This window comes from Phycodurus eques, chromosome 6 (genome assembly GCF_024500275.1).
Source record: "Phycodurus eques isolate BA_2022a chromosome 6, UOR_Pequ_1.1, whole genome shotgun sequence".
Classification (NCBI taxonomy): Eukaryota; Metazoa; Chordata; class Actinopteri; order Syngnathiformes; family Syngnathidae; genus Phycodurus; species Phycodurus eques.
This window is the reverse complement of record NC_084530.1, coordinates 12,564,993-12,585,002: the sequence shown is the minus strand read 5'-3', so window position 1 is coordinate 12,585,002 and position 20,010 is coordinate 12,564,993. Positions and strand designations below refer to the sequence as shown.

The window sequence follows — 20,010 nt, the reverse complement described above, 5'->3', positions numbered from 1 at the left end:
TAAGTCTGTTCATCCTCTCCAGAGTCCAGGTCAGTACTATTTCAAGCCCATGATGAAAGAATACTGCTTTAAGCCGACATCCCAGATGATTACGGTGGAAGAGGGTCAAATCCTCAGTATCGATATAACTGGGAGTAAAACTGCATATAGGTACTGTCAAGTTCTCTTCATCTCAGCTATAATAAGCACCGTGAAGCAGAGCCCAAAAAGATTTTGTCCAATCCATTTCCCTTTCTTGTACTTTTGTGCCCAGCTGTTACGGAGCAGTGCAGTCTTTGAGTGGTGATGCGGAGAGGAACGTTGCCGTGGAAGCGGTGGGTCAAGGAAACTGTAGCACCTCCAGTGAGGACACCGTTACTGATGAGGAAGGTCGCTTTAGACTAAGAGGTCTGCTGGTAAGGATGTCAATGAGCTAGTTCCAGATAGAAAGTCCTGTTTTTATTTGAAATGCCCATTTAACATATCCCTCCGCCAAACATTCGATTAGTCCCAGAAATGAAATAATAGTTCCACTCCGTACAAATACAGACATTAATGCAAAAATACATTTTAATTAGTTCCCTCTCTTCAAATGAAATATCCACAGTTCAAATAAAAACATTACAGCCTTCTCAGAAAAATAAATGATTTTACAATATCACAAAGCGGAGGAAAAGAAACTAAGTATGAGTCCAATGATTATTTTATTTGTTAGTTGATTGCTTCTAAACCTTATTTGCCTTTAATTGTGTTTCGGCCCTGACTTAAATTTTTGTACTCGAGCAAATAAATCACTGTTAGAAGGCAGTATCCAATTTCTAATTTAATAAATATTCCCTTGTAACTCAAATATTGTCTCTCAAATATTATAAATACTGTTAAATTATTGAACAGAATTTCTCAATGGAAGTTTGGTTATTGTGAGCATAGCATGATTATTGCTGCAGCAATCATTGCGTTTTGGAGATACGAACCATATACGAACGTAAGCATTGGATGCACGTGGATAGAAGTGCACGGTAACATATGATTTGGAGATGTCATTTTCACAAAAACTTGTGGGAAAGTGCACAGAAACTACTAAATCCTATCGAGAAGGGTTCAGCCAGCAACAAAAAGAGAGGTTTTTCGGTTTTCCTGCTTTCGCCTCTTCGCCCCACTTGTACCACCAACCTTATTGCAATTCAGTGAGCTTTCCAACGATATCGCAATCATTATCGTACCATGAGATTAATACCATGATGAAACCGAACCGTGAGCTATAGATATTGTTACATCCCTAGTGGGCACAGTATCCAAAGGTTGTACTCAATTAAGAGTACTTTTACTTTAGAACAATGAGTCAAGTACAAGTAATTAGTCCTCCAAATAATTAAGTGTTAAGTTTCCAGTGAAAAAAGTACTCCGTGACTGGTGTGTAACTTAGAATTTATTTTTTAAATCAGAGCATGAACATCTAAAAGACAAAAATATAGAATAGGAATGTGGAAATAACTAAAACAAAGTAAAGCTTTATAAAATAATTTTTTAAGGCAAATTCAGCCACAATGGTCTCAAATGAACTTTCCTGGCTTTACTTGTGAAACAGCACCCTGTTCAACGTTCTTGAAGGTTAAATTGTCATTATTTTTAGGCAGACACAGATGACCATGCATGACATAGTAGCTGTATTCTATGTCGTATAAGGTAAATATAGATTGACTGTTAGGCCAAGGGTGTTCTTCCTTTTCTGACTATGAGTCACACGCTGTTATTTCTGCCATGCTTCACTTAATCTGTCACTTTGAAAAGTTTGCATCTGTGTTGCTGCAGAGAGGTCTGTAGTTATGTGACTGCCTGGCGACATTTGATCAATGAAATGGGGTCTCTCTGACGAACCAAAACAAATAGAAAAATAAAAGTAGCACAATAATCATAAAAATAAAATATATATATATAATAAAAAATACCCAAGTAAATGTCAAAAGTATGTTGCATTAAAACTACACTGACAAGTCAAATTTATCCAAAAAGTTGTAATTGTAGAGCGTTACTACCCATCTCTGAATATGTTTCATTTTCTTCTCAGTCAGCGTTGCAAATGAGGCTGCCTGATGCAGGACTTTGAGATGCCAAAAGCTTATACTTTTTACTATTTTGGAAGCTGTATGATATGATTAAAAAAAATACAATGTCTTCCTGTGCATCAGCATAGTAATTTTACTATAGTATTTTGTTGGGGGGGATGGGGCATCATTTTGGGATGTAATTGCAGTAATTTTGCTCAGAATATTAGCTATTGACTATTCAGCTATTCAATTCACTATTTTCCTACAGCCTGGTTGCAAGTACTTGATTCAGCTGCGAGCTGAAGGTAACGACCACATTGAGAGAGCCTTACCACAACAAAGAGCCATAGAGGTGAGTGGCAAAGTCAGTATGAGCTTTTCAATTCAATTATTCCCCATTTCCACTGGAAAGTAAGGATGTCCTGATGCCATTTTTTTGCACCCGAGTCCGAGTCTTTGATTTTAAGGATCTGCCGAGTCCCGATCCGAAAATGACAATTACACTATTGACTTTTTTTTTTGGGGGGGGAGAAGAAATGCGCATTATACACAACAAATTACCTTTTAGTCACACACCCACACACTTAAAGTTCTCCTCTTTTTTCTTAAGCTCTAAATTTAAAGTATTAGCTTTACATTTGATGATACAGTATGCATTTTGAACTTTAAAGTTGTACGTTATCAAATAAAGTGCTTAACTTCAGAAAAATAAAGTTTGTGTTTCCCCTTTTCTGTTTGGCATCTTGACAAAGCAGTGAAGTCTCAAACAGTTTTATATATTTTAATTTAGCACAATTTAAGTGAACCATTTTAGATTTTTGTTGAAAATCTTTTTGTTTCATAATTGAGTTACTTTTTTTTTTTAACCTCAACTTCCACGCAGAGTCTCTTTCTCTCTCCCCTGCTACATTTCTCCTAGTCTCTGGGCTGCGCACAGGCAGTGATTACTGCCTGAGACACTGATTTGATTTGCCAAAGGTGGTGGCTGAACTTGCATGTGACTGGTTGGTACAATTCATCGCTACTGTAAAGCCTGCAATGCTATGCTGCTTAAAATAGAAGCACCCTGAATCTTGAATCATAACCTTTCTTTTTTGGCCATGGTGGGACTGCCCCTGGGTACGGACCCGGAGCCTTATTTCCTACATTGTAGGCTACAATGATCGCCCACAATGCACTGTATTGCAGAAGGCAGGTTGTGTGTGTGTCAATATGTGTGTGCATGACACACGCGCACACACTGCGTGTCTCTATTAGTAATTCTATACCGGTACTAAAATGAACTGAAATGTTACATTGTGTAGTATAAACACACCTTTGTACCTTTGGATTATATTCTCACTTTTTAGCCTTCAGAATGTCAGGAAATGGTAAAACTGATATTTTTCACCCAATCTCAATGAGCTGAAAATCACAATCGATCCCGATTTTCGATCATGTGACCAGATTGTGACATCCCCACTGGGAAGTCAAAGTACCTACGTGGACTCGCTATAGGTCTGCTCACTATAACGTAATTTCTCGTGTATAATGCGCACCCCCAAAGTTGATCTAAAAATTCTGGAAAACCCTTCTACCTATGAAGAATGCATTTTTACAATTCATGATTATTCTTTTACCCAAACCATGTATTTTTTCAAATAATTATTCTGAAGTTAAGCACTTTATTTGAACATGTATGACTTTTTTTTTTTTTTTTTTTTTTTTTTTTTAATTTCCTTGCCCTTATTCTGAAATTCACAGCCTTACTTTTATTTACTAAATGAGAAAACACACAGTTCTGCTCATATATTTGATTACCCAGGCAGAATTTGTAAGATGGGTACAATTCTTTAAAGAAAACATGAAGGTGTAGGCGTAAAAGAACATGAAGGGGTAGGCATAAAGAAATGAATGATGGTTGTTGTTTAAAAAAAAAACATTTCACAAATTCTGCCAGGCTATGTAAACTTAAGAGCACATACAGTATATGCAGTCATACAGTCGTACGTACCCCTGTCATATTGGAATGAAGGTGTAGGATACACCTTTTTCATAACCTAGATGGCGGCATATTAGAATGAAAGTGTACACCTTTCTCATAACATCTTGGTGGCGGTGACACTGGAATGAAAGTGTACAGCTTTTTCCATAACCTCTAGAGAGTGGCAAGCATTTATAAAACGTGAACGTTTTTCATTTTCCCCTATACCTATGTATAATGCGCACTATTGACTTTTGACAATTTGGGGGGGGGGGTGCGCATTATACACGAGAAATTACAGTGGCTTTTCAACTGGCAAAACCGGTTGAGTAGTCAACGTGTGTGACGTATACTACTGGTTTTTAGTTGAGCAGATTCATCTTGCCGCGTACGCAGCTGGATACTATAGTATGATACTCTATTATTAGAGTTTTGTACTACAGTCTTCAATGCGGCTACTATGGCTGTACTATTTTGAAGTCGAAAACCAACTGCTTCAAACTGAGGTGTGCAGGTGGACTTTGTACCAAAGGTGGGACTGACTCAATTTCACTCGCAGTCAAGTGACGTTCGAGTTCTTATGAGACAAATCATTGTCACATTCTCATAGGGAGTCTTTCTGGATGCGGCTCACTGTAGCATTTCTGTCAGAGAAATCTGTATGTTTTCCTCTTGTCAGTGTGGGAACATGGAATGTGATGTATCTCACGGCTCCATTCTGAACACTGAAACAAGCATAGATAAGACCATAGCAGGCTGGAAACCTTTAACTTTGTAATGTCCTCTTTTGAGAAGTACAGCCCCCCCTAATCTCTCTTGCATGACAGAAAAGGCCTTAATTCTTGTTAATTCTCTGTTCTTCTTTCACACCATGTGACTCGCTTGCAGCTTTATCTCTATTTGGAGCCCAAGCTGCATCTACACATTCTGCACTTGTTCACTTTGCTCTTCAGGTCGGCAGCAGTGACATTGAGGGAGTCAACATCATCGCCTTCAGACAAATTAATCAGTTTGACCTGAGCGGGAATGTCATTACATCCCCGGAACATCTAGCAACTTTATCGGTAGGCTAATTTTTAAATTGTTACCTAAATCTCCCTGGCTTTTTTTCATGTGGCTAAAGTGTATGAGATCATCGATGTTAAAACTTTTTTTCCTCTCCCACATGTGCTCAGGTGAAGCTATACAAGAGTGACAACTTGGACAACCCCCTCCACAGTGTCTCACTGGGCCAGTCCCTCTTCTTCCATTTCCTCCCACTGGACAGAGATGGAGAGGTATCATCCTACATTTCTCTCTTGAAGTCTATTAGGGGAGCTCAAATGAATGATTAAATTATAAAGAAGTATTCAGAGCAACATTCAGAACAATTGTAACATCAAACCCAATATATCAAATACTTGAGTTGGGGCAATATTTTACTTATAGTTATCCATTCATGGATAATATCTGATGTTACAGAAGGAGTGGGCATAACAATTGATGAATTGATAAGAATTTGGTACATTGCGTGAAATCGGTTGACTCGTCTTGTCTTGATGCAAAAGGGAGTACACTACTTGGTTGCAATCAGCAGAGGTGCTGTTCATTCAAGCTCAACTAGTTTACTGTCGAAATAAAAACAAGACATCAACTATTTGAAGTTATGCTGCAGCCATGCAGACCTCAACTAATGCAAATCCTAGAGCTGGCATTATTCTGCTCAGTATGAACTCCTATTGCGACACCTTCAGAACATTCAAAAAGCGCGATTGTCGATCCTATTGGAAAATATTTAATAAATAATGAATCAATTGAAAGATAATGTCCACCTTCATTTCTGACTATTGCTGAGTTTGCACATGTTGATGTTTGCAATGGCCAAATGGGAATCTCTTCAGCGGACTTCCTGAATCGATATTGAATTGGTGGGAGGAATCTTGCAATGTATGGATTAATCAATATTTTTACCCACCCCTATAGTCGCTGCAATTTTATTTGGAGCATGCTCACATTTGTTTTTTTTGTTTCTAATAGTAATGGAGATCTTGTCATTAGCCTGAAATCTTTAATACCGGTATATATTTTTTTTTCCCCAGATAATGTCTGCTGGGATACATTGTAGTCTTCTGCAGAAAGCTTCCTTTTCTAGTTTTGTCAGCTTGATCTTCTTAACTGTTTTTCCTGCTCATCAGGGATGATGTAGATGTGGTGTTTTTTTTTTTTTTTTCTTATTGTTGAATGATGTGATATCCTGTTGTTGCTATTTCTTCAGGGCTACATTCTGATGCTGTACTCCACACTGTCCCGCACCCAGTATGACTTCACTCTACCTCAGGTGTCCTTTACTTCCACTGGCTACCACAAGCACGTCACCCTCACCTTCAACCCAACTGTAAGCGATATGTGAAATTTATTTTTTTCAATATGTATTTAAAGTGTCTTTTTGTCCTAATCTCTGCTTGTTTTCCTGTAGCGCAAAGTACCTGACCAAGATGTCGCCCAGGGCTCCTACATTGCTCTCCCCCTCACTCTGCTACTCCTGTTAGCAGCATACAACCATGAAAAGGTATCAAAGTGCTAAATGTGTGCTACCACGTGTTCAACTTCGTTAGTTTACTAAGTTCCTGACTTGTCTTCTAGGTCATCCCCTTCCTCCTGCAGATGGTGAATCGTATTCAGGGTGTAAGAAGCATGGCCCAGGCCAGCGGAGACAGTGCTGCCTTGGACGAAGCCAAACGTCAGGCCAAGAGGCAGAAGGCCCGACGTACATGAGACAGAAAACCCCCAAGCACATTTGAATAGTCCACAAGCCCTCATTGCCATAGATAATTGAGTCACTTTAATTGCAAGTTTTCAACAATGCATTCAACTCTGGGCAAAGGTCAGTGAACTTTTTAGCTTGTTTTATTTAAAATAACCCCCCCCCCCCCCCCCAAAAAAAACAAACAAAAAACACCCGACCTCAGTTGCTCACATTCACCGACTGATTTTTTTCCAATTCAAGCAATTCATTGTTTTAGACGTGATCAAATCATGAGAATGTAATTAGGTTAACTCAGATCTATTTTTTGCCATTAAAAAACACTTGATTATATTGTTGATATTAATGGTTGCTGACTGGTTAGCACATCTGCCTAACAGTTCTGAGGTCAGGGATTCAAATCCAGCCCCCTGTGTGGAGTTCGCATGTTCTCCCTGTGTACAGGGAGAACATGCGGTTTCCTCCCACATTCACGCATGGTTAGTTAATTGGAGGGGCGTACCCCGCCGCTCGCCAGAAGTCAGCTGAGATGGGCTCCAGTACGTCCGCACCCCTAGTGAGTGAGGATAAGCGGTTTTGAAAATTTGATGGGTGTTGTCTGCCAACATTGGGGTCAGTTCAAGGTCTATTTATGGACTTGAGCATTTCATGTGGCAACTTTGCCCACAACATAAAAAACAAGAACTAGCTTCGTTAACATGGAGGGTATTTGATATTCAATGATGTGGATTATTTTTACTGTAATTCTCCCCTACTATTTTTGAGACACAAAATTTTGCAACTATTGTAACAATGTAACAATGAGTGAATTTTCGGTGAGTTTAGCTCAGGAGAATTGGAAATATTCAAATGGTTACATTTTGTGGGAGTTAAATGGTAATGTGGTGTGTTTTTCTTTTTTTTTTTTTTTTTTTTTTTTTTTTTTCTTTTTTTCCCCCCTTTCTTTCCAATCTAGCATATCGCTGCTATCCGGCAGAATCCTCGCATCTCCAAAACCATCACTTTTCAGGAAACCAAAAACAGGGCTTGTTCATTTAATGATTAACATTGCATCGTCAAAGAGAACAAGCCATTTTCAACACTTTCAATTGATCAGTAATTTGTAAAAATAACACATCCATGTGGGGACTGTGGGGATTTTTTTTTTGTTTTTGTTTTTTTTTTTACAAAATTTGGACATGAGGTTTCTGCCCGACAGTGACTATATGCAAATAGAATAATAACAATTAACCTTATTCATACGCTGATGCATTGCAAAAAAAACTTTTCTTCCAAATTTGACAATTGTTGGTGTTACTAATTTGTGGCAGATTTGTTTGAACCCATGTTAAACCTTACTACGATTGTTTAAATATATATACCACAGTAGTGGATATTATTCTGCAAATGTACAATTTAGTACTGTAAAGTCCCATATTACAATTTATTTCCATTGAAAGTTTTTGAAAATTCCTGGAAATTTGCAATTTGCAAGTGAATGGCAAGTGAAAACTTCATGTTTATCTAACTTGTCCAGTGCCTCCATGTCATATGGTGGACAACAGCACTCAGAGCTCATTGAATCTAATAGTATTTGTCTTTAAAATGAAGAGGTTACGATGATTTACTCTGCTAATGTCAATGGCAACCTGAATCCACCCGTAATATTATTCACAAAAGAGGAGACGTTACCGTTTTGTTAGAAACATCCGTCATGCACTCCGTTTAACTGTCAGGGGATTCAGAGAGACTTATTAGCTCTGAATGAGGAAAAAAGTTTTGTTTTTTGGTACACTGTGAAGATTTTGTTGTTGTTGTTGTTGCTCCATGGGGTGGGGGTTGCTGGGAATTACCTGGAACTGAGATTTTAATAATTTATTAACATGGATTAAATGTGAGTGTCTTCTGTTAGTGTGGGTAAACTACTCAATTATGTGTTGAGGTTGAGAACCCTCAACAGTGAATTATTCATAGATCTGGTCAAAAATTTGAATAAAAAGACTTGAAATTTGATGGGTATTGTCTTACCTGTGAAAAGTCTTAATTGTTCCCCCCATTATTTTCACTCTTGATCGTTGATTCACTGAAAAAGCCAAAACCACTTGAATTTGTACCTGTGTAAATATTTTCTGAAGAATGTACATTTACGCTAACTTTATTGGTTTGGCTGGGCTGAATTGGGAAATGCCCGATGGGGTGTAATTGTCAACCAGTTCATTTTTGTTTGTTTTATGTGTATAATAAAGTTGAACTGGCAGAAAATGGACTTGGCTGTCGTATGGTGTCGCCTCTAGGGGGCAATGTAATCCTAGACAGACTCTTCCTGATAAAACATGGACACAATCAGGATAACTTCAATAATACTCCTTTTTAAAAGATAATTGGCTTTTTGGTTCAACTAGAACGAGAATATATTTGTAAAATGCTATAAATTAAATACTTTGTTGAGTCATCGTTCTCGTGTATAGGAAGTGTAAATATGAAAAACAAGTTGTCGGTACTACATGTCTCAAGGGCTTTGCCTCTTTGTGCGGCCTGTCTACAGCATAGTTTAAATGTCACACAGCCAAGAGTCTAATGAATGAATAAGTATGAATATAGTGGCGAAGTCTGGAGGATACTGATAGGGGCGATGGCCTAAAAAAATAAGTATCAATATTAGCTACAAGGTTAGCTGCTGATGATGTTACTTGGGGAGACTATCAGTTGAATACACCGTATCTTTCATTGTACACAACTGTGCAATCTAATGAGTGGCATCAACATTTGTTTTTAATTTTATTGCCTGAGTCACAGGGGAAGGACAAAATAACCATCACCACTGCAAACTACACGACTGCAATAATAAACATTGTGAATATCTCTCTGTCAGTGACAATGTAAACAGCATTACTGTATTTCTAAAAGTCGGATTTTGGATGCTACTCTTTAAAAGGATGTACGAATAATCGACGAGTCATATTTTTGATTAACAGCTTGATTGATGGTGGTCAATTGTGTAATAAAGCATTCACACCCAGTTGGGCTCTTTGACTACAGAGAAAATGTATGGCAAAGGATGCCATATTGCTATAATAGGATTATGCAATTACTACAATACTTGTGCATCAGTGAGAGGAAAAGGTCATAAGCTGATATGAGACATTTGAGAGTTATTAGTGCTATAATGTTGCATATAGTGTAGACAGTAGGCTACTTGAAAGCCTGTATGCGCTGAATTGAAAAGTAGTCCCAACGTTAGGAACATTTAAGAGCAATCTGTTGTTTGTCATTTTGGTTTGTTATTTTTTTAATGTGTTTTATTCAGTGGTGGTCCTAGCTTGATTGGCACCCTACGCGAGACCCCCTTTGGTGCTGCTCCCCCTCCACCATATACGCGCAAACACACACACACTGATGAAAAACGCTTAAGTGGACCTCACATTTTCTTTTAAGTGCTGTATATTGAGTAATAAAAGAATACAGCAAGAGCAAATTATAAGGAAATAAATAGAAATCAATCACATCTTGCAATGCACAAATAAAAACCTTAAATACTGTAAATTGTTGATTTTACATTAAATTTTTTGAACATAAGTGCTGAAAACGTACAAAGACTGAGAACAATTTAGTCCTGAATTGTTGAGCTATAACCCTTTTTCAACATTTCAGTTGTCCAGGTTTTGAGGGTAGGCCCATAGGCTTTCTAGCATGATTGAGTTGGCCCTCCCCTAGAAGTGCTGAGCACCTTCATTCCGTCAGTGGCCATCCGTTGCAATTGTGAGTTACTTAGACTACGTTCACACTGGTCAATTCCAATTTGTTAGACAAAACTGATACATGTGAAAATGGCGGACGAAGGAGCAGAAAACAGTCAGTGGTGAAAAGAAACCACTTTAGAACTGATATATGCCTACAATCCAAAAAATGCATCTTTCCTGGATGCCACAATTTGCAGAATAGCTCTGCGTTGTTATTTATATTCCCAAGTGTTGTGCATTTTGTATTATTTAGGCTGTCGTAATATGTTGTCGTAATATATTTAGGCTTTCGTAATATGTTGAAATGCAAAGCAGGTGCAGAACACACCTGGCCGATAACGCTCACCGACTGCCCAACGGCCGTAATATGTCCCTACCACATTACGCTGATAGCCAAACTTCAACATATCACATCATATTAATTGGCGAAAAATATGGCGTCAGCTGACTATTTCTTTCCTTGTGATAAGCTTTTCCACTTGAAATATGCTGCTGGCGGCTTTGAGTTATTATTTTTTTAAGTGCAGGGCAGGGCTACAGTCATCGTAATGGCGCAATGGTGAGTTACATTCTATGATTATTATTTGATCTCTGTCAATTGTGATCTGTGCCGTGGTCTGTGGCATAAGCTGGTTGCAGAGCCCTACTGATCTACAGTATGGCAGGTACACTTGCTTTTCTTTTGATGGACCTCCAAGCACGTGTTCTGCCAGTATTCTGATTACTTTTACTGGATTTATTATATATTATGAAAACATCACATGCTAGTTCAAAGTGTAGCATGCTAGACCAGTGATGCACAGTTCTCACTGGCGATGACACAGCCGCTACAGAAGTAAATTTCAGATTTGATGTGTACGATATTTTCCAAAAGAATTACTATCTTGGCCAACTGGTTAGCACATCTGCCTTACAGTTCTGAGGTCCGCTATGTAGCGTTTGCATGTTCTCCCCTTGCCTGCATGAGTTTTCGCCGGGTATTCCGTTATTTCTCCCACATTCCAAAAACATGCATGGTAGGTTAATTGAAGTCTCTAAATTGTCTGTAGGTATGAATGTGCGTGCGAATGCTCGTTGGTGTATATGTGCCCTGCGTTTAGCTGGCGACCAATTCAGGGTGTTTCCCGCCTCGAGCCTGAAGTCAGCTGAGATAGGCACCAGCACAAATGCGACCCTGGTAGTTTGGAAAATGGATGGAATGATTACTGTGGCATTCACAAGTTTCAGGAAAACTCCATGATTTACAGCCAGCCTCAGATTTCAATGAGTCGGCGGTTGCGCACACATTTTGCAGTTATGCACGGTGGGTGGGCCAGGATGGGAGAGTTGGAATGTGCGCAAGCCAGGCGTGTCAAAAAACACCCCGCATGAATGGCAGAATATGGCCCTTTACGTATGCATAGCCTTTTGACGTGGGCATTTGAATTGATGTGATGCAGCCAATTCGTGTGACCCAATCAGCTCAGCGTCTGGCTGAGGTAACACAGGAAATAAAAGCCAAGACAGCAGATCCGGGGCGTCACTTCCATTAAATTTAATTTCCTCTGCTTTAATACGCATAACGTGGCAACGTGTTTTAGATGTGAGTCACTTTGAACATGTCTGGTAAAAATGCTTAGTGTTTTTTTTTTCCACAGATGACAATCATATCACTCGCTGGCATTTTTAGCATTGCTTTCTCTACATGGTTTACTCTTCCATTAGGTTGTGTGTGTGCATCTATCACTCTCTCAGTATTTCCCAGATTTCTTTTACAGGACCCCACTGGGGGTTCTTGAGGGTTTTAAAAGAGGTCCATAGCCAAATAGGGATTAATGTAATCTTTTAAAACCAGCTAATGTGTTCAATTAGTTGCCCCATCAGAGAATTCTGTGGTGATTTAAAAACAAAATCTGAATAGACTTTTGTATTAACACACCAGTACTTTTGTTCCTTTTACTCCCCAACTCCCCTGCTACAGTGTAATTTACAGTCAATCAGTCAATCGGCAGCCGCAGTAGTAAATAAATACAATTGTCAAAGATATGATGGCCAGAATTGAAAAACTGCATCAGAGCCATAATTTGAGGTAGGATTGTCATGCATTGCTTCAAACTTCATTGTGATCGCTATGCGCATCCATCCATTCTCTGAACCACTTACCCTGTTCCGGGGCATGGGGAGGTGGAGCCTATCCCAGTTGACTTTGGGCTGACTTTGGGCAAAACGCTCAATTCACACCAGTCCTGAGTGGGAACTGAAGCCATCCATCCATCCATTCCATTCCGTAGCGCGAGTGGCACACCCTGATCTGGTTGCGAGAGAAAACCTAAGGACAATTTAGAGTCTTCAGTTAACCTACCATGCATGTTTTTGGGATGCGGGAGGAAACCGGAGTGCCCGGAGAAAACCCACGCAGGCACGGGGAGAACATGCAAACTCCACACAGGCGAAGCCGGATTTGAACCCACGTCCTCAGAACAGTGAGGCAGATGTGCTAGCCAGTCGTGCGCCGTGCCGCCCATCGCTAAAATTTTTTAAATAAAATACATGTTGGATAATGACATTGCTTTCAACTTGCAAGATAACTAAGTATCGAGTGTTACAAGTCAAACTCATACTGCTATTCCTGGCATTCATAATTTTTACGGCTGTGGTCTCTGTTCTGTCACAGCTGTGAAAGTGGAATATTGGCAGAATGACTCGATCCCCCATTCTGTGTTTATGCTTTATTTAACACAGTGACTTAGAAAAGTCACATGCCTCTTGTCCTGTAAGTGGACAAGTGCATTACAAAGTGGCTGTCTACTGCCACACACAGCAAACCTTTTTAATGGATCACTGCTTGCTAATACAGGTGCATCTCAATACATTTGAATATCCTACAAATATAAATTTATTTAAGTAAATAAAATGGATACTTATATGTAAATTCCTGAAATATTTCACTCTGTGGCCAGTGAATGTATAATCAATAACTTTTTTAATTGAACTTCAATGAAAAACACATTGGTCATGGAGAATCTGTATGTCTTTAGAGCAAATAAATTGACCACATTCGCATTAATGGAATGGATCAATTTAATGCATTTCCATTATTGCAATGCCAAATGTAACCCCACCACATCCACGTCACCCGACACTCTTCTGTCTTGTTGACCAGTCCAAAACACTCAAGTCATGGTCGAAGAGGCAGTGGTTCATATTGTGCAGCAAATTATACCCAGAAAACAATAATGAGAAGGCCAGAAAGGGGAAGAGGGATGAAATATTCATGAGATGATGACAACATGGTCAGTGGTAAGGCTCATGTGTAACATTATCTACTGGCAGCTTTTTGTGGCCACTCAAATCCAAGCGTATAGAGATATGACCCAGACAGACTCTCACTGCCAGTTTATATCAGTACAAGAAGTGAGTCATGTCACCCCATTATGAAACCTAATGCCCACTTACTGAAGCCATGTGTGATTATAGCTGAGGTGGCTGTGCCCTGAGAAATGGAATGGAAGTGTGCAGGAACCATTCAAAGTCTATCTATCTATCTGTGTATTTATCTATGTGGGGGTGTAATGATACATGTATTCAGATTCCGATTTTTCAGTAAGGAACATGCGGTACCCACATAGAACATAAGGGTCACGATGAGTGACTGCCTCGTGTTCTAGCCACACGTCTACTCCGCAAACAAATACAGTGCAGCTCAGCATCTGGCTAGCAGACATGTTTTTGGCAGTACATCAAACTTGTCAACTCATCTAAAACGGCATCACGTGCATGCAAAAAACTAGCGCGGTGCAAATGTAACTTCCAGCAGCATTTAACAGCATCTGCAAGGCTCTTCAGGTTGAGCCAAAGCAATACCGTTGGCATTTTTATAGCATCATAATTCACACAGTTCAAACTGTGACTGTTGCACTCCTTAAAAGAAAAACTATTGATTTTACACTTAAAAAAAAAACAAATATATATATATATATATAATATATAATATTCATTCATTCATTCATGTTTCATTCTGCTTCTCACTAGGGTCACGGGCGTGCTGGAGCCTATCCCAGCTATCTTCAGGCGAGAGGCGGGGTACACCCTGAACTGGTCCCCAGCCAATCGCAGGGCACACATAAACAAACAACCATTCGCACTCACAGTCACACCTACAGGCAATTTAGAGTCTTCAATTAACCTACTCTGTATGTTTTTGGGACGTGGGAGGAAACCGGAATACCGGGAGAAAACCCACGCAGGCACGGGGAGAACATGTAAACTCCACACAGGCGGGGCTGGGATCTGAACACCGGTCCTCAGTACTGTGAGGGGAGATATATATATTTATGAGCTGCTATAGGTTATTAAATATTTGTATTTGTTGAGTATACATCGTGCCCTGCGATTGGCTGGCGACCGGTTCAGGGTGTACCCCGCCTTTCGCCGAGAGTCAGTTGAGATAGGCACCAGCAAACCCGTGACCCTAGTGAGGATAAGCAGTAGGAAACAGGCAATGATGGATGCATGTGTTTACATGCATCCATCCATCCATTTACTGTACCAGTTATCCTCACTAGGGTCATGGGCATGCTGGAGCCTCTTCCAGCTATCTTTTGGGCATTTAAAAATACATTTTCTAGTATTTCAGTGAGTATTCCAGGGTTCACCATCTAACACGTGTCAAATTTCTTGCTTTTACCTCGAGGGTAATTCTTTTTTAACACGTACAAAACCATCTGCTTCTTATGAACACTGTCTTCTCTTCAGGTGTGTCACTACCCTCCGCTGCCACTGTCTGCCCCCATTTGTCCACCAGTCGCCCTCGTCACACCACTACGACTCAAGAAGGATGTAGCTCCTCAAGCCATCCTTCTCAGCCCTTAAACTGTGCTATACTTGTAACACACAAAAGACTAAAAGCTGGCTTGGTTGCTCACAGGAGCTGATATATGCTTGCTCACCATTGAGCAAGATCTCTGCAGCGGGCACAACCTTATGGCTTTAAGAGATTTTAGTTTTGACATCATGGTTATAAAAATGCTGACAGGCCCTAGGACTCACTTTGTCTATACCTTGTATTATCTTACAGGTCTTCTCACTGTGCTCGCCGCTCACCTTAGCTCTTAGTTCTGATACACCGGTGCCGGAGTCTGGAACCTGACAAAAGTGGGAGGAGGAGTGAAATTTGGTGAGCAGACCAAAAGAGAACCTTGTCTGGGTCTGAAAATACAAGGAAAATCAATTATTTCGAGCTGTAGAATCTTTGAGCTAAGTCATTCCAATGATTTTGCTAAGGAAGCTGGGACCCCTTGAGTAAAAGCTACCAAGTAGAACATTAGGATGAGCTTTGAATGTTAACATCAACTGCCTTCATCAATTAAAACTTAGACAATCAATAAAGTCATCAAAACCATCTTTTGAATAACTTCTGCTTATTAGGGATATGTGAATGAAGACTTGGGTAAGTAATATGAATGGATGCAGTAGTGATGCAGTTAATGTAGGCTTTGATGAACAAACGGCACTTTAGCAAAGGAATGTGACCATTACTGTTTCAGCTCTGATGTACTTGAACATACGCATGAGAATACCCTCCATTTTCACAAAAGACCATTTTAAGCATATAGATTGATTATACTGTATTAACACTATGGCAGCATAGTGCTGTAGTACATGTTCTCTCTGTGCTTGAGTGAGATTTTTATGGGTAGATGGCTATCCGGGTTTATATCAGTCGTTTTCAAAAACATTCCGCCTAAAGACATGTTTTCAAATATATTCAGACTCCAATGCTGTTGACATGTAAACAAACACCTAAAAGAAGACTTTTTTTAAAAATGTATTTATTTTTTTTTCATCATAAACTACATTTTGTTCACAGCCCTTAAGGTTCACTTTGTGAGTCCTCTTTGTGAATAGTGTTAGATAAATAAAATGTACTTTAAATTTTTATTTAACAGGGACTTTAAATAGAGTTACCAAATCTATCCTGAATCTATCTCTCCCAAGGCTATCTATCCACCCACCCACCCACCCATCCATCCATCCATCCATCCATCCATCCATCCATCCATCCATCTATCTTCCGTACTGCTTATCCTCACTAGGGTTGTGGGCGAGCTGGAGCCTATCCCAGCTGACTTTGGGCGAGAGGCACAGTACACTCTGAGCTGGATGCCAGCCAATTGCACGGCACAAATAAACAACCAGTCGCAAATAAACAACCAGTCGCAACCAGTCGTAGGTCCTTTAAAGTCCATCCATCCATTTTCTACACCGCTTATCCTCTCTAGGGTCGCAGGCATGCTGGAACCTACAGTATCCCAACTAACTGCGGGCCGGAGGCGGAGTTACACCCTGAACTGGTTGCCAGCCAATCGCAGGGCACATATAAACAAACAACCAATCGCACTCACATTCACACCTACGGGCAATTTAGAGTTTTCAATTAACCTACCATGCATGTCTTTTGGGATGTGGTAGGAAACCAGAGTGTCCATAGAAAACCCACGCGAGCTCGGGGAGAACATGCAAATTCCACACGAAAGGCAGTCTAAACCCTGGACTGGTTACCGGGCAATACTGTGTTTGCAAATACATGGAAATGTGGCAAGATAAAGATTTGCTCTTATTTACTATTTTTTTTTAACAATGTAATGTTAGGTTGTTATTAATTATTGGTAAGTATTCAGTACTGTACACTTAATATTGTACTGAATTACCATTCAATATGTAGTATGCTTTTAAAAAGTCAGGATATTTAAAACAACAGGTTTGCCCTACAGATACACCTTTGACAAAAGTATTATATAAATCATGTATTTGAATTGGTATATTCTATGTTTTGAAGTGCTTGGTTGCCCACATTTGAGGCAATCAAACAAAATATTGTTTAGCTCAGCAGTCGCCAAGCCACTAAAATCATGCTTACGCAGCATTCGGTTCCAGCACAACAGCAGGTGATTTTGCTGATTTCCCTCCTCTCCTCTGGCTCAAGGTGTGCTAATCAGCGGACTCTAACTGTGAGGTGTTTGCTGCACGTCACTCTTAGCAAAATGTTTGTTTGATTTTTCATCTTTTTAATTTCCTCTTCGTCCTCCAATCTCCAGGGACATCCCCATAGTGTTGCTACCTTTGTCTCAGCAGAGGCGCCATCTGGGGGGGAAAAAAACGGCATCGTTACAGGGACAAATGAGAGGAAAGTCAGTCTCAAATGGATAATCTCATTACTAATGTCCACCAAGCTATTCACAGCTGCCTGCTCACTAGTGTCCAGGTCACTGTTACATGAATGGGACTTACATATGAGAGCAGGCACCATTAAATTGGTACAAGCTGGTCAGGACTGCATGAGCTCGACTGGCTGTCAAAATGGCTTTACTGGAGAGACATGCGTGGCACAGCCTGCCGCCAGCTGGTTTGTTGATAGAAAAGGGGCTAGAGATGCAGGCCAATGTTAGGTGAAGCAATCTGGTAGTGAAAGAGTCCAGTCTCTGAGATTGTTTCCTCCAAAGCTGACAATGCCTTACAGTGTGTGCTTTGAATTTGTGAGATGTCTGCAGATGTCTGTACAGCCAGCATAAAAGTCTCAATTCGCTCATACACTATTTACAAAAATGTCAGGTTTACAGGAGACATTTCAGGAAGAACCTTAAAATGCAATGACCTTCTCTAAACTATAGAATGCACATGTTCAGCTGTTCAATATTTCAGTACTTTTTGCACAACTTGCTTTTCTCTATCAAGCAGCTGAATTGGTGTTTTTGTTGTTGTTGTTCTCCTATGCCTTTCTGTGGCCCCTCCAGTTTTCCCACATTTCTTTCTTGCAACCAGCTGACAACACGCTGTGACACTCTAAGCTCAGTGGCCACTTGCTTTTTAGAACATTTAGTTTGAATCCTCACAAATAGTGATGTACTCTTGATTAGTTGTATGGTCTCATGATGTCAAAATGTGAACAGCATGTTGAAGACCATGTTTGAATGCCATTACTATATAATTGAAAAAGTTAATTTGTTGTTGATTCATCGATAAACAACTTTTGTGAATTGTTGTGCAAAAAGTACCGCGACATTGAACAGTCAGAAGTTTCAAAAGTTTAAAGGTCTAATTAAGACCACCTGTAAAGTTTAGAGTAAAGAGAGCAATTCCTTACCTTTACCTTTGGGGTTGGCTAGCACACTGACTGACTAACTGCGCGCTTTTTGTAACCAAGCAAAACTAGAAACCATTGCAAACTGAGGACCCCTGCATCAACTGCATCAAGCACTATACTGTAGCTCTATCTGCTGAATTTGGAGTGTTATTGCCCCATCTGGCACCAATGTAAGCAGCCGTACAACAAATTACTCAATCTGTGTCTTTATCCAAATCCTAACTAAATTGTAAGGTGTTTTTCCATGGTCAATGTGCCAAATCCTTTAGCTAGGAAGAGCATCGGTCGAAAAGGTGCACCCACATGACCCAGAACTACGTACAGTACATGCAAACAGGCACGTGGTAAATCGCACAAGACAATGATGCTTGAATAGGTGATACAGAAGTGTGCCCATGGAACCTTCATGGTGACTATTTGCAACTAAGATCAACAGTATGCTTAGCAAGTGTTTCCTGATGGATGCCCACAGGGAGGTCGGCTTGAATGGCAGCTTGGCAGGCCAGTGTTGGAGAGATCCATCATGCTGTGACAGGAGGGAGAGGGCTCTGACGTCGAGACCTGCCCTGAGAGGCCAGCGCCTGTCAGATTAATGAGCCTCTCAGTGACAGGTGATGTGGTTGTTATGTTGTGTGTGTGTGTGTGAAAGCAGATGCCTCCGCATGCGTGTTGAAATGTCTCTAATCGACTTTGTTTGTCGTCTTTATTTTTTTCCGAAAGAAAATCTCGATCGCCGACTTTAGAAACACTCTACTTTTCAACAAGAGTTCAGCACAAAGTCACTCCCTCAAAGGCACTCAAAGTGCATAAAGTTTCTCCAACTTGTGTGAGTGCTCATCAAAGTGGCTAACTCTTTGACCTCTCTATTTTAAACTTACTTTTCCCCTTCTGTACGGCACCCTGCCTCTGAACTTGCCTCACCCCTTCCCCTCAATCCACCCACTCATCCCACCAGTGAGGGCATTCTGTTCACACAGTAGAATACAGATGAATCCAGCATGGACACTTATATTGATTTCTCCCACAACACAGACACCAGGGAAATAAATGGGTGCTTTCCTCCAAGCAGCCTTGCATCATATTTCTTTAGAAGGCCAGGAAGTGGGAGACAAATTGATAGGACTCGATCTTGATGCGGTTGAGCGTGCTTGTCTGTTGTGTTCACTTGGAATGAGGTGTGTGGCTTGTGCTGTAAACATTAATAGTGGTTGAGATGATGAAATCAATTTATAATATCCCCCAACTAGAAATATCATCTTTTTTTTTTTTTTTTTTTGGTCTGCCATTTGTCACGATTCTGGGAAGCTGATTAATGTCCAGTTTGTTTAGAAAAAAAAACTATTGACTTAAAATGTACATCTTGAAGTAATATTCAGCATTAAATAACAGTCATACAAGTGCTAACAACTGCTATTGGTAAAACAAAACAAAAAAAT

The 20,010-nt window shown here is 40.0% G+C and overlaps 1 protein-coding gene across 4 annotated transcripts in view; it reads left to right on the top strand.

Annotated features, from left to right (window-relative positions):
* The window catches only part of nomo (nodal modulator), a 34,623-nt gene extending 15,297 nt beyond the window's left edge, over window positions 1–19,326 (top strand). The window contains exons 24-32 of one of the 4 annotated variants that reach the window (XR_009768709.1): window positions 23–150; window positions 254–395; window positions 2,296–2,379; window positions 4,944–5,054; window positions 5,166–5,267; window positions 6,245–6,364; window positions 6,446–6,538; window positions 6,613–6,853; window positions 19,047–19,326. Coding sequence is in view for 1 of the 4 variants with exons in the window: in XM_061678536.1 (XP_061534520.1) it covers window positions 23–150; window positions 254–395; window positions 2,296–2,379; window positions 4,944–5,054; window positions 5,166–5,267; window positions 6,245–6,364; window positions 6,446–6,538; window positions 6,613–6,744 (912 nt within the window). In the remaining 3 variants the exon portion in view is untranslated. Of the gene's footprint in view, window positions 1–22; window positions 151–253; window positions 396–2,295; window positions 2,380–4,943; window positions 5,055–5,165; window positions 5,268–6,244; window positions 6,365–6,445; window positions 6,539–6,612; window positions 9,702–15,186; window positions 15,334–15,508; window positions 15,803–19,046 lie in introns of those variants that run through there. The other 3 variants (XR_009768710.1, XR_009768711.1, XM_061678536.1) reach the window with 3 other exon arrangements.
* Window positions 19,327–20,010: the final 684 nt, after the last annotated feature.